General features: G+C 43.4%; 1 protein-coding gene across 1 annotated transcript in view; it reads right to left on the bottom strand.

The window, feature by feature from the left end:
* LOC104329147 (ethanolaminephosphotransferase 1) overlaps positions 1 to 12,532 on the bottom strand; it is a 60,044-nt gene that overhangs the window by 7,450 nt on the left and 40,062 nt on the right. The window contains exons 7-8 of the mRNA XM_075416193.1: positions 4,271 to 4,319; positions 1,898 to 2,078 (exon numbers count right to left, since the gene is read on the bottom strand). Of these exons, the coding sequence (XP_075272308.1) occupies positions 1,898 to 2,078; positions 4,271 to 4,319 (230 nt within the window). The remainder of the gene's footprint in view (positions 1 to 1,897; positions 2,079 to 4,270; positions 4,320 to 12,532) is intronic.

Raw genomic sequence — 12,532 nt, 5'->3', positions numbered from 1 at the left:
TAAGGCCTTGGAGGCCTTTTTTCCTTAGTTTAGCCAAGAACGCTGGAAATGGCCTGTCTTTCTGCCTACTCCCAGGAGGCCGTTGCCTTCCTCGCTCCTCCTGACGCTGCACGGCGACACGGTCGGGGCTGGGACCGGGCGTTTAGCCTGGGGGCTCTGGTGGGCAGCTAAATGTGGTGTTGTCCAAGGCAGGAGAAGTTCAAGATGCTGGCAGGTACAGAAACATGGGCTGCAGTTTGTGGTCTACAGAACAGATAACGGAAACCCGGTGTGTCAGAGTATCGTGGAGAAGAAAAGCATTGCCATGACAACCCCTGTGCTGACGCTGGAGGAGATGTCTGTGTACACGGGACCAGAGGACGTGAAAGGAAATACAGGCTTGGTTTTCACTTTTTAAATGTTATAAATTCCAGCTAAACCCCATACATTTTTAACGCTTGCTTTTAAAATGTTAATAATTTCTACTAACATGCATACATTTTTAATCCACGCGAACCTCTAACACTGCAGTAGATGTTGCAGTAAAGTCAAAAACAAGGCCTGAAGAATATGCATTGCACTCAATGTCTGATAAACTGTAGACTACAAAGAAACTTCTGGTTTGCTGGACTATTTTTCTTCTGCAAGCACCCCGCCACAGTTGCTCTCGGTCGGTTAGGACGTACATGCAGAACTTGCCCTCTGCCAAGCTCTGAGAGCACCTTCCCCGCTGGTATGAAATAATTGTGTTTCCCATTTAGGAATCTACACGGTTCTCTTAAGACAAAGGGGTAGATTAGGTAATGAAAAATGCGTACTATAAAATTTACACATCTGAAAATAACCTGACTTCTATGAGATTAAGTCCTTAAGATGGAACTGTTTGATTTGCGACCCTCAGAAACATACATTTATAGGACACGTCTAACAAACTCCACAACTGGTGTTTCTTTTCCGTTCCTGAACACAAATTTCTCGAGGGGTTATGCTTTCTCTTCTAAAATCCCGCACTTTCAAAGCTCTCTCTCATAACGCAAGGCACTTCAGGCCTTTCACTTTTTAAATCAGATGTGGCGTTGCTCAGTGACACAATTTTAGACGGTGTTGGAGTCTGTTTTCCTAAAATGACGTTTAGACATTAGCCTTTAGGCGATTTTAGCATTAAACGGAGCAACACCTTTCTGCTTGACTGCAGCTCCGGTGCCTCTCTCCTGGCAAAAGGAGAGCCAAAGGGCCTCCTCCCACGAAGTAAGCCCCGGGTTAACTGCAGTGCTCAGCGTTACTGTCTGGCTGCCCTCGGCTGAAGGTGCCTCACAGGCATTAAAAGAGGGAAATCGGTCACAGTGATGTGGTGTAGGAGAAACTGATCTGTGGGCAGAGAGCTACTGCACGGCCCCTGCATCTCTTCACATCTGTCCCTAAAAAATGCTGTCAGTGGGATGGCCTTATTCCAAACAGCGGAGGGAAAATGTGGGATCAGCTGAACTGCAGGGTACGGGAATACACGCACCACACCAACAGCAGGGGAAGGCTACAACACCCACTACTCCTGCTGGTAAATCTCGGCCTCTGTTGAACTTTCTTTTGCTTAGACAAGCCCGCAGTTCTGCCTGTGTGTTGGGCAATAGCTGTTATATTTCTGGAAGTAAGGCCTCACTAGGGTTTGCATAAACCCTCAGAAAAAAAAAAGAACCCTCATAAAAATGTTCTGCTGTGGTAGAGTAGGTACTGCAGTCCTGGAAGTGTCCCTAGTCCAGACAACTGCTGCGGCATATTTTGATAAGAGAGAGTGTAACACAGAGGTAGAAGAGCTGTGTGATTCTGCTGAGTTTTAGCTACAGTTTCTGTTCCCTTCTGTCCATTTACATAAAAACAGAAAGCTAACTCTAAATAATACCACCACCACAAACATACTTACAATAACGTTTGAGAAAGCAACCCCAACCATCCATAAAAACAATCTTGGTTGCTTTGCTAATATGTTGCCTGGAGATAAAACCACCCAGACTGTAAGAAGAATGAACAGCAACAGAGGTGACACAAGAGGTAGGAGTCCTTCATACAAAGAATCATTCTTCAGTGTTTTCTTTAAATGTGCTCTGTAAATAAATACAATGATTTTATGGAGTAAGAAAATTGATCCATTCTATTTCCGCACAGTAACTTCAAACTCTAGCCTAAATTCAGCCCAAGAAATTCATCTTGCAACACAGCTACCTGTGCAAATGTGCTGGATACCCAGACATCTTACGAGAACTTGTAGGATACCCAAGTAACATTTATTTCTGGGGTAAAATTATCCTGGTTTATTCACATCGCTTCTGGCCCAGCTTGACCCGCTCATCATTGCCTGGCAATGGAGCACTCAGCTTACGCAAAGTGAGCTGCGGTATTCTGTTTAGCTGTCAGCCAAATGCACAGTGTGCAGGCTTGCTGCGAATTCAAAACCTGTATTTTTTTAAAGGATGGAACTTCCGACATAAGACACGAAATTACTTTAGCTGATACACCCCAGGTTTTCAGTGGCACCAGTCAAGCACGCGGCCGGCAGGCATTGCTGCTGGTTAGGTCTAGAGCTGACACTGTTGGACAATCCTGGACTTCTGCAAAGTACAGCCTAAAGGGGAGGCGTTTTTTGCTAATTAAAGTACAGGAAAATTAATGCTGTATTGTGGGTTTTTTTGGCTATTTTAAGCTGTCTTTTAAAGGTAGTACTATTAAAAGTAGTAAATGACTGTATTTTCTGTCAGCCAGGAAAAAGGTAACTGTAAGATCAATAGCTTTTGCATGTACCTTGTCTCTTTCTTACTCAGGCGAAACTTGCTGAGAGATTATAAAAGGAGGTTTAATTTACTCGAGTTCACTACCATTAAACCATTTCTTCACACCAACAGCTCAGAAGAGCAATTCTGTGTTTGAAGTGTACTGTGAAATGTCCTGTTTAAAATCTCTGAACATTTGCATTTATAGAAACAGCTACACAAAAATCCAATAAATATCTTTCTCATTACAAAAAAGAATATTCTTCTGATAAAACAACAGCTGAGAACAAGCAAGCAGGATGATAAGAGAGGAGATGACTGGAAAGCTCAAATCCCTCATCACCAAACAGCTTGTGTGTGCATCCTTCAAGCAAACTTGACTGGATGTTTAAAATTACTGCGCTCTTCTGTTCAGCGGAATGATAAACCCACTGGAAGGCTTGGGAGAAACTGTGTCGAATGAGGACTTCAAAAGTAAAACACTAAACAAAAGTCCTGACATGAGAGGAAAGGAAGCAAAAACTGAATGTTCATGGTGGTAAATGCTCCTGCTGCCAGGGACTGACATGGCCAAGGTGCTGTGCTCCTTCTCCCAGTCTTGCCGAACGGGAGCCCCTTGCACCACTGGCCCCCAGCCCCCTCACGCTGCTGCTCCCAGCACCGTGGCCCAAAGCCCAGCCCTTCGGCAGGTCCTCAGCCCTTCCCATCCCAAGTCGCCCCTCTTCCTGCCCCAAACTTGGGGCTGCACTTACAGTTTTTGCTAACTACACCCAGTACTGTGACATGAAAAGGGCCGTGCAGGAGCGATGCCTTATTGTCTTCTAGTCTCTCCCAAATTTAAATGTTAATATTAATTTCCACTAATTCCTGAAGACAGGCGGTGACAGTCCCTCCTCCAGGACACTTAGGACCTGAAAGACTTGATGTGACAGCTGAGTGAAATGACCTAGCAAATACTAGGGGTAGGCAGGCAGCATTAATAAAAACAGGCCACTGGAGTATGAACTAGCCGTGTATAAAACTCCTAGGTGCAGCAAGCCAGCTCTCCGATGTAAGCACAGCTTGCCACCTGCCTGGCTTGTATCTGATGGCAATTATCTGCAGACTTCACACAGAGAAGAGTTTTACAGAAGGATCTGGAAGACAATAAAGTACTTCATGGAGTGCGGGAGGATCAGCTACAGAATTCTGCCTAGTGCGGGCATAAGTTACAAATCACATCTGACTGCAAATAAAATGCAGTGTTTGTAACTACAGAGCCTTCACCAGTTTACTGTACAGAACCAGCATGAGATTGCCTGGAGAATGGCAAGCGAAAGGAAGAGGAGAAGAGTCATAAATATGGAAAACAAACCAGTCAGAATCTCAAAACTGGCCAGAAAAACCTTTTACTACATTACCAGGACAGCACCTGGGTGAAAGAAGCTAAGCTACCTCAAGCATTACTTTTATTTCTCACGTGAAGAAACCATAAAATATACAGAATTAAATGGGAGGGGATAGGATGTATTTAATGTTAATTAACTTACCTGTGAATGTTGTATAGTGTTTGCGGAAATGAAAGAAATAAACTGAAGCCTGGAAAAGAAAAAAATTCATATGTAATGATACACAGTCCTGCTACACTGATGACCTCAAGATTTTTTTCATATAACAGAGCTAGCATGGAATTTTAAAAATGGCTCGGTATTCCTGTACTTATTACAGAATACAAACTGAGTTTGGAGGCTTTAGGTGATAATAAAACCTTGCTCATATTTCTGACCAGCTTTTATATTATCAGGCATGAGGATTGGTTTTCGTAGCATACTTCTGCCCGGCTTTTATATTGTAAGGCATGAGGATTGGTTTTGGTGTACTAAATTAATACATAATTCCTATTTTGTTATGGGCAAGAAAAGCACTCTGATATTGTAAACCTTCTGGTTTTACCTTAAAAAATTTTAAGAAACCCAGTGTACTGTTTGTACAGAAAAGTAGCAAACTTTAAACTCCTTATTAGAAATAATTATTAGAAAAAAGGAAAAATAAGAACGAATACAGGAAATAACTGATTTCAGATTACTTGGTACTGGGGCTAATGTGGCACTGCAGAGTCTTGAGAAATGCCAGCGTTCACCGTTCAGTCCTCATAAAAGACATACCCAAGTGTTTATCACGCTCTGGCCACAGAGGCAACGCAAGAGAAGGAAAACTAAAAAAAGCAAGAATAGTGGAGATCAGGATTGCTGGAAAACAGATGAAGTAAAAAGGGATGCAATAGATAATCTATTTCTCCAGTCTTTCTGGTTATCTTTTAGAGAGGAGGAAACAAAGAATTGGAAAAAAAAAAGAATATCCAGCCTGTAAATAATTTCAGGTGTTCCATTTTCACATGTTTACTTCTTGGTTCTGCTTTTTAAAACAAGTAAGATAAAGAGCTCTGCTTCTTTACCAGGGCAGGAACTCCGTACCAAACAGCTGAAGGATGTGCAACTGAAGTAATAGCCCAAGTATTTTGTAAATATATTTCTAAAATTCACAAGCTTAGTGCCTTCAGAGTGATCCGTGTTTAATGTGCACTCCGGTTAGCTATGTTTTCTATTAGGCAGGGAGGGCTAGTTCAATAAAATCTTGAGTTACGTACAGCAGTTCCAACATCTGTATCACATTAGAGCAGACATGAGACAAAACATTGACTCTTGAGGTTAAATCTAAATTTCCTGCTGCAATCCTGAAGTTTGATTTGTTAGGAGAAAAGCAACCGAGAGGAACAGAAATAGAGACTACAACTAGAAATAGAATTCAAAGAGCAATGGTTGCCAACAATTTGTTATTTTTATGAAGTGCCATTTTAGTTAGAAATAACACACTGACCACAAACAATCCCCCAGCTAGCTAAAAGCCACTTTCCGAGGGGGGCAGTTAGTTACACCAGTTACTCCTCTGTACTTTTACACGGCTTCGCTTTCAGCAGAGCGAGAGCGGAGGATGCAGCAGGGAAAGCAAAGGGTGTTCCCCCGTTTCTTACAGGATTTTCAAAATTCCATCATTTCCTACAACATGTTGCTTTCCCATCTTTTTGTAGCTAAGGAGGCCTGGCTTGGGGGCTGCTTTTGGTACTCATTAAGTCTGCTTTTTAATTGGCAGTAAGGATCCCTTTGTGCCCAGGAGCTGAACTGCCGCTTCCGCATTGCTGCCGTTCCCTGCCGGTCTGGGGAACAAAAGGTGCAGCCTGGAAAGCAAAGCCACTGCTGTCTCTCTGGCTCCCAGCCATCCAGCCACTGCCCAAGCCATGGCGATGGAGCTTTTGGGTTTTTTTTCAAATGTCCTAAAATCACATATTTTATTTTAAAATCATTTAAGAACCAAGTTTAGTGCATTAGATGTTTTTAACACGTTACAGGAAAAAGAACTCCTCAAGAGTTATTAGAAGTATTACTGCTCTTCCAGTATTTTTTAATTTCTCCTTTCATATTTTCCCCCGTTTTCCAGCTGATTTAAATTCTGAGACCCAACTGTAAGAACACAGGCCTGTATTAAAGGCAGACATGCTAAAGCACAGATGGGTGGCACAGCTACACACAGGGAATTCTTGTGTCACACCAGGCCGCAGGTATCAAGCCCAAATCCTCGGATTTAGGTACAATCCTATGGTCAGTCCTCTGCCTTGCACTATCTTGACTCCCTTTTCAGAGAAATAAGCATTTGCAAAGCTCTTTATCAGGAATTATTTCATCCATATTAAAAAAAGAAAAAAGCCAAAAAACCAGTACATTCAAGAATTCAGGATTAGACACGTCAGAAATAAAGGCATTATCTTGTTTTCCAAATATATACATAAACACACAGATACATACACACACACAGACATGCATATACATACACACACGTGTGTAGGAGGGATCAAAAAGATAATTCCCATCAATTTTAGTGACAACTTCAGATGTCATTCGGTGCTTTCAAATTCGACTCCAAAGAGTAAGATGTTGTGTGATATTGCTGAGTGAATTTAAGAAAAAAAAAGAAAAAGCTAGCACGTGATGGATACCGTGGTACCTTTGTCCCCTGTGTTAGTCTAGACCAGCAGTAACGTATTGAGTTACACGAGGGCATCTTAAACCCTCATGTAACTAAATGTAGACTACTGAAGACCTGCGGGCAGTCAGGTTGTTTCCGTGACGCACCGCAGGTACTCAGTGTGGCTGCCGTACCTGCGTTAATTTAGGCCTTTCTGCAAAATACAGGTCTCTGCTCGTTGTAGAGAGAGAGAGGGTACAGCCAGAAGTGAACTGCTGCCACTGCTGCCAGTTCTAGCAGATGTTCTTTCGGCAGCCAGCAGAAGAGCCCCACACTGGCGTGCAGGCAGAGGTCGAAAGCCTACCACAGCAGGTAGCCATGCTCCTGAACCCACCAAACTTCACGGACTGTAAACACCAGCAAATAAAGAAGCAACTCCAAGTAGGTAGCCAAGACACCTAAACCATTATTTTTAAACCCATTATACTGCTTCAAAGGAAGGACAATGTTTACCTTAGGTGTTTATCTTCACACCTTTGCTATCGTAAATCGCGTTTGTTGGTAAGTTCCTGACAAGTGAACCATCCTTAAACTGTCCTAAGAAAAGCATTGAAATATTATTTGTTAAGAATTGGCTCTTCCTTATAGTTAAAAGTTCAAAAATGAGACAAGCATGTACTTTTAGGTGAACATCACACTGGAAACTGTGGGACTTTGTTCAGGAAAGTACCTTTCCATCCCTACTGTGGTCCCCCAAAAAAAGACTCCCCAGAGCACTCCTCCCATCTGGGAGGCAGTGAAGAGCTCTGTGCAGACCTTCTCCCAACCACATTGCAGTTGAGCTCAGTAAAAGCCATCTCTTTAACAGCAGGCAGTTGTAGTTGCATTTCAGCCTACAAATGAAATACTATCATCACCCTCCTCTCCTGTTCTGCAACTGCCCACACCTCCACATGGCCACCTTCAGTACACTGCCTGGCCTTTCTGTCTCCAGGTTAATAATTCATCACAGTCAATGCTTGCTTTAAAGAAATGGGATGTTATCATTTACCTTTCTTAGTCACCAAACAAAAAATTAAGATTAAAAATATTTAGGCCTCAATATTAGCTTGGGAAAATTCTTTAAATACTTCTTCTGTGTTTTTTGCAAATTTCTTCCACATTTAGAGCAGCTAGACACAGGAAAAAAATCTTCACACACTGAATGTTTCTCACACTGATCAGTGTCTGGAAGCAAGCTTCATCAAAAGGTGAACATTTAGAAGCACTTGTAACTGCTACAGCAGCTTTTTACAGAACAGTGTGACTTTCTCAGGCATGTCTTGAGAAGACAACTCTTTTAATTGGTTGTGCAAACAGATAATTGCATATTGAGCTGTCCACTAATTATAAAATTACGTTTTATTATTACATAAAATGGCAAACTTAGAACCACTTTGTAATTGGAAAAGGCTTAGAAAATGAGTGTATAATTTTCAGACTTAATTGAGCCTGTAAAGTCCGAAAACATTAAGCAATTTAAGGACAGATGAAAAATACACCCACACAGATCTACAGAGTGTGAAATTATTTTACAGGGATTAATAGCACAGTGTAAACATGAGCACTGTCTTCATGCACAAAGTTGATGCATGTTTTGGATGTTTAGCATCTAAGATGCTTCTTGAGTAGAAAGATTGTAAAGGGATGTAGCTTATTTTCGGTGTCTAAGGAAGTACACACTGCTTTTATCTCTCTTGAGCCGAGCTGCAAGCTAACAATTAGCATTAGGGGCTTTAGTACAGACTGAGAAATCAGTTTATGGATGTAGCTGCTTCTTTGATGTAGTCCTGTTCACACAGCACGTACACATCATTCTCTTTTTCTGGGCACAGCAAGAATCAAGCACCAGAGAAGCGGTGCCTTTATTTGAAAAGCCCAGGCTGGCTTCCAGAAGGACTCCGCCAGGTGAGCTCCCATGTCCGACGTTCTTCTGGGGCTGCCACCGCCCCACCAACGACTCCTCACAGCTACCACCACCAAGCCCATTCCCGCTTGTAACTAACATCCCATGACACCGCTCTGCCTCTGGCCTTCAGTGCTCTGCTTTTCTGGGTTATTGTTCAGATGAGTTACTCCAAACATGAACTCAACTGCTTTTCATATATATCTCGAGTGACAGGTGAGTATTTCACACCCTTTACTTCAGCAAAGTCTCGCACAATCTGTCACACCAATGCTTTAATAAATGTTAAACTGGTGACAGACAAGTGGAAGCCAACTCCTGTTAATCACACGTTTCAAACAAGGCTAGTCAAAGCCTGTCGAAGGGGTAACATTTTGAAAACACATCACTTAACATTTCATCATTCAACTATCCATCAGTAAGGCAGAAGCATCAGCTGCTCTGCAGTGGGAACTATAGGAAATCACTACAGAACGACTTATCCACATGAGGTAGAAACAATTTACAATTTGACCATGGCCTCCTAAACATTTTCTGAGACTGAAAAAAGGGAAGGCTGCTGTGTAATGACCCACTGCAACTACTTCTGTGTCCTCCTCTGACACATAGGATACAGGACACAGTGTAAGGACAAGGCACTGTTTTGGATGGATAACTGCTTTCCCACTATAACAGAACGCAAATACTTGGCATGTTTCAAACATTGTGGCTTGGTCTCATTGCTTGATTTTTGCTGCTATTATGCTTTCATTTATATATTTACTCCCCATTTTATATACTTGACTAGCTCAGAGAAGGAGTGAGCCTCAAGGAACACACACTCTGCAAAGGTCAGCACAGAACCCAGTCCAATACACATCATAGGAAAAAATTCTGAATGCTTTGGCCCCATCTCTAAAAGAAAGTTCAACTTTCAGATCTCTGACAGATGTTAGTACTGCAGCCACATTTCACATTCAAACCTGTACTTCGAAAATTTGTCTCAGCTTTGCCACAAGCTTCGGTAGCCAGACCTGGGCACTGGTGACCAGACAGAGTGGACTCAGTGTGCCACCACGTCTGGATTACAGAACTGTCTGCCCCGTGGGCCAGAGACTGATGATGTACAACATCGCCACTCCAGACTTTAGTGGTCCTTTAACCACAAAGCCTGTTCTTGTGGCTGCAATTAATACTGAGGAGGAGCAGGAATCTTACTGTGCACTCAGGAGTCATTTTTCCAACCTGGCTCCCTAAGGAATGAAGCTGATGTGGTAACGCTTTGCTTGTGTGCATCCCACCATAACTTCTGAGCCCTCTGGTCAATTCTGAACAACTTTAATAGACTCAAAGACATTTCCAGTAAGTTGCATGGAAATGAACAGTCAGGTAGCGCAAACCAGGCATATAAATGTCTCCACCGAGGAGAAGATTGCAGCCTGAACTCAAATTATTAGCTATTACAAAAACTATCATCTCAGAGCAAGTATGAATGTCCCAAGAACGGGAAATGCTTCCTTCAGAACATGCACCTACTACAGGTCATTTAAATGTAATGTGAAGCAGAAACCATCATCAATTAGTAATGCTGCTCCCTGAACTACTGATGTTCACCTGTCAGTGAAAACCTTCTTATGAAGTCTATAGCATCATTTCTGGTACTTGACTTTATGTGGGGAATCGACTGTTTTAAAATGCTTATTGTAAATATTTTATATTGCTCTCAACCTGATAGCAGGGTGACATGGAATGCTAGGCATTCAGGATACCCTGGAGCGGTGAAAAGAAATGACCGCTCTCACCCCAGTGCTGCCCTTTGCAGGGACCCTGGTTAGCCAGATAGTGCTATGGGACAACCGCGGTTAAAGCCCAAGAGAGCTTCCGGAGTGCCACCCACAGGAGCCTTGCTGAGGGCAAAAGTAACGAGTTCCAGCTGAGCACACAGGCACATCACTTCAGAAAGGTCTGGCTGCTGTCGTGCTTGGAGAGAAGCGGCGTTTCTGTCCAGCAGCCAGGATAACGCGCTCCAGAAACAGGAGAGCGGCCGTCTGCCTCTGTGCGGTGTCCAGCTAGGTGTGTGTGATGGAGCTGCATTCACTGCCTGTGAAAATTACGTGTTTCTGTTCGCTGGCTGGCTGAAAAATTCATTCCCATAAAACACCACGCAGAAGTTTCTCTGCTTCACAGGGGAGTCCTCCGAGGTCACTGTTCAGCAGCCGGAGACTTGGCCTTCCTACAGGTGTTCACAGCGTGCTAGACAGTTCCCAGGGACATACGTCAAGCGCTCTCTTGGGAGGTTTTCCTAAAACATCTAATCTAAACACCGGTATTGCTGCACTTCTGTGTATATCTTTGTGTGTTCTGGCACCTGATAAAAATTCCATTATTTTCAGTGAGTCAGTGTCACCTGGTGATACCACAGCTTCCCCTGAGAGGGGCTTTTGCAGAGTTCATCCTTAGGTTATCCATGGGCTATTCCCCCCCCTCGAAACTCCAGGAAAGACATCTGAAAAACTCCCCTCGTGTGCATCTCGTTTGGATTTCCTCCCACTCCAGAAGGTACTAGCTAAGGCCCAGCTGTTCTCGGAGAAGTGGCGGCTCAGCCCCTGAACTCCTGTTGTATACAGAACAGTCAAACCACGAAACGAATGCCAAGGATTGATGGAGCAGCTACAGGTTCATTGTTAGCAGGACCGCCAGTGACTACTAAATGCCAGCAGACGGTTAAGGACAGCCAGTTATGGTTTAATGGCTCCTCTCAGGGTCCTGGGAAACTAACTCGTAAAAAGCATCAGAGGCCCACTGCATCGCTTTGTTTTTTAACTAGCCACAAAGGCAGTTAACTGAGCATGCCAGGGAGTGGGCTCTCTGATACAAATGGATCTGGCTGAGCAAAACACACTTGCTGCAGCCTCTCTAAGGGAGAGAACAATTTAATTTTCCTGGCTGCTCGGCCCTTGGTGTAGGTTGGACCGACACATTTTGTTCAGTCACAGTGGGGTCCTGCAATTTACTGCAAGCTTCTAAAACCTTTATAGATCCATATTCACTGCACGCAGGTTATCCAATGATAACCACCTCAATCACTATTGCTGAGCTGAGATTGAAACCTGTAGTGAAGTGGCATGGTGCATTATCCTCAGAGGAAGGATTCTACTTGTTTACTATTTAAATTTACTGTCCGTTTTTAAGACATTTACTAAGCACTGTGACAATTTTGTAATACAGAATCAACCAAGATCACTTCTTGCATATTTTGAACCCATATGTAACTATAATTAAGCTGCAAAAGTTGCCCTGTTAATGGCATTGTGGATACCGTGCAAGAGTCAATGCTTTTAAAGGAATCTTTCGGCTCTTACTTATGCCTACTCTGCTTGGGACAATGATCAAAGAAATACTCAAATCTCTGCTCATGGATCCATTCACACAAGTGTATCACACGAAACAGAAGCCATACTTCTTTCTAATGCTAATGGAGTAGTCCATCAAACCTTGCTTTGCAGCTGTTCTTGGTAGAGCATGAAAAAGAATGCTCGCTTCTGCGGATCTGATGACATTGACATGCTTCCCTACCACAAACCTTCCTAATACATTGAACAGCTTGAATTAAACCTTCATCCGTGGCTTCCCAAGCACAAGGGAAGCCGTCAGTGTGCTCACTCAACGGGCTGTCACACGTCGCAGTGACAGGAACACAAGCAGCGATGTGCGTGCGTTCAAGGGACCAGCCCACACCAGCACCCAACGCCAACGCAGGCCTAACCTGCTGCTTCTGGGCAAGCCAGTATCCCTCCATCCCTCCTTCCCAGACTTGTGGTGCTCCTCGGAGAGCACGAATCCCTCCTTATCCCTCAGGGCCCTGCCA

This window comes from Opisthocomus hoazin, chromosome 3 (assembly GCF_030867145.1).
Source record: "Opisthocomus hoazin isolate bOpiHoa1 chromosome 3, bOpiHoa1.hap1, whole genome shotgun sequence".
NCBI lineage: Eukaryota > Metazoa > Chordata > Aves > Opisthocomiformes > Opisthocomidae > Opisthocomus > Opisthocomus hoazin.
Note: the sequence above shows the minus strand (reverse complement) of the source record. Positions and strands in the feature narration are given on the sequence as shown.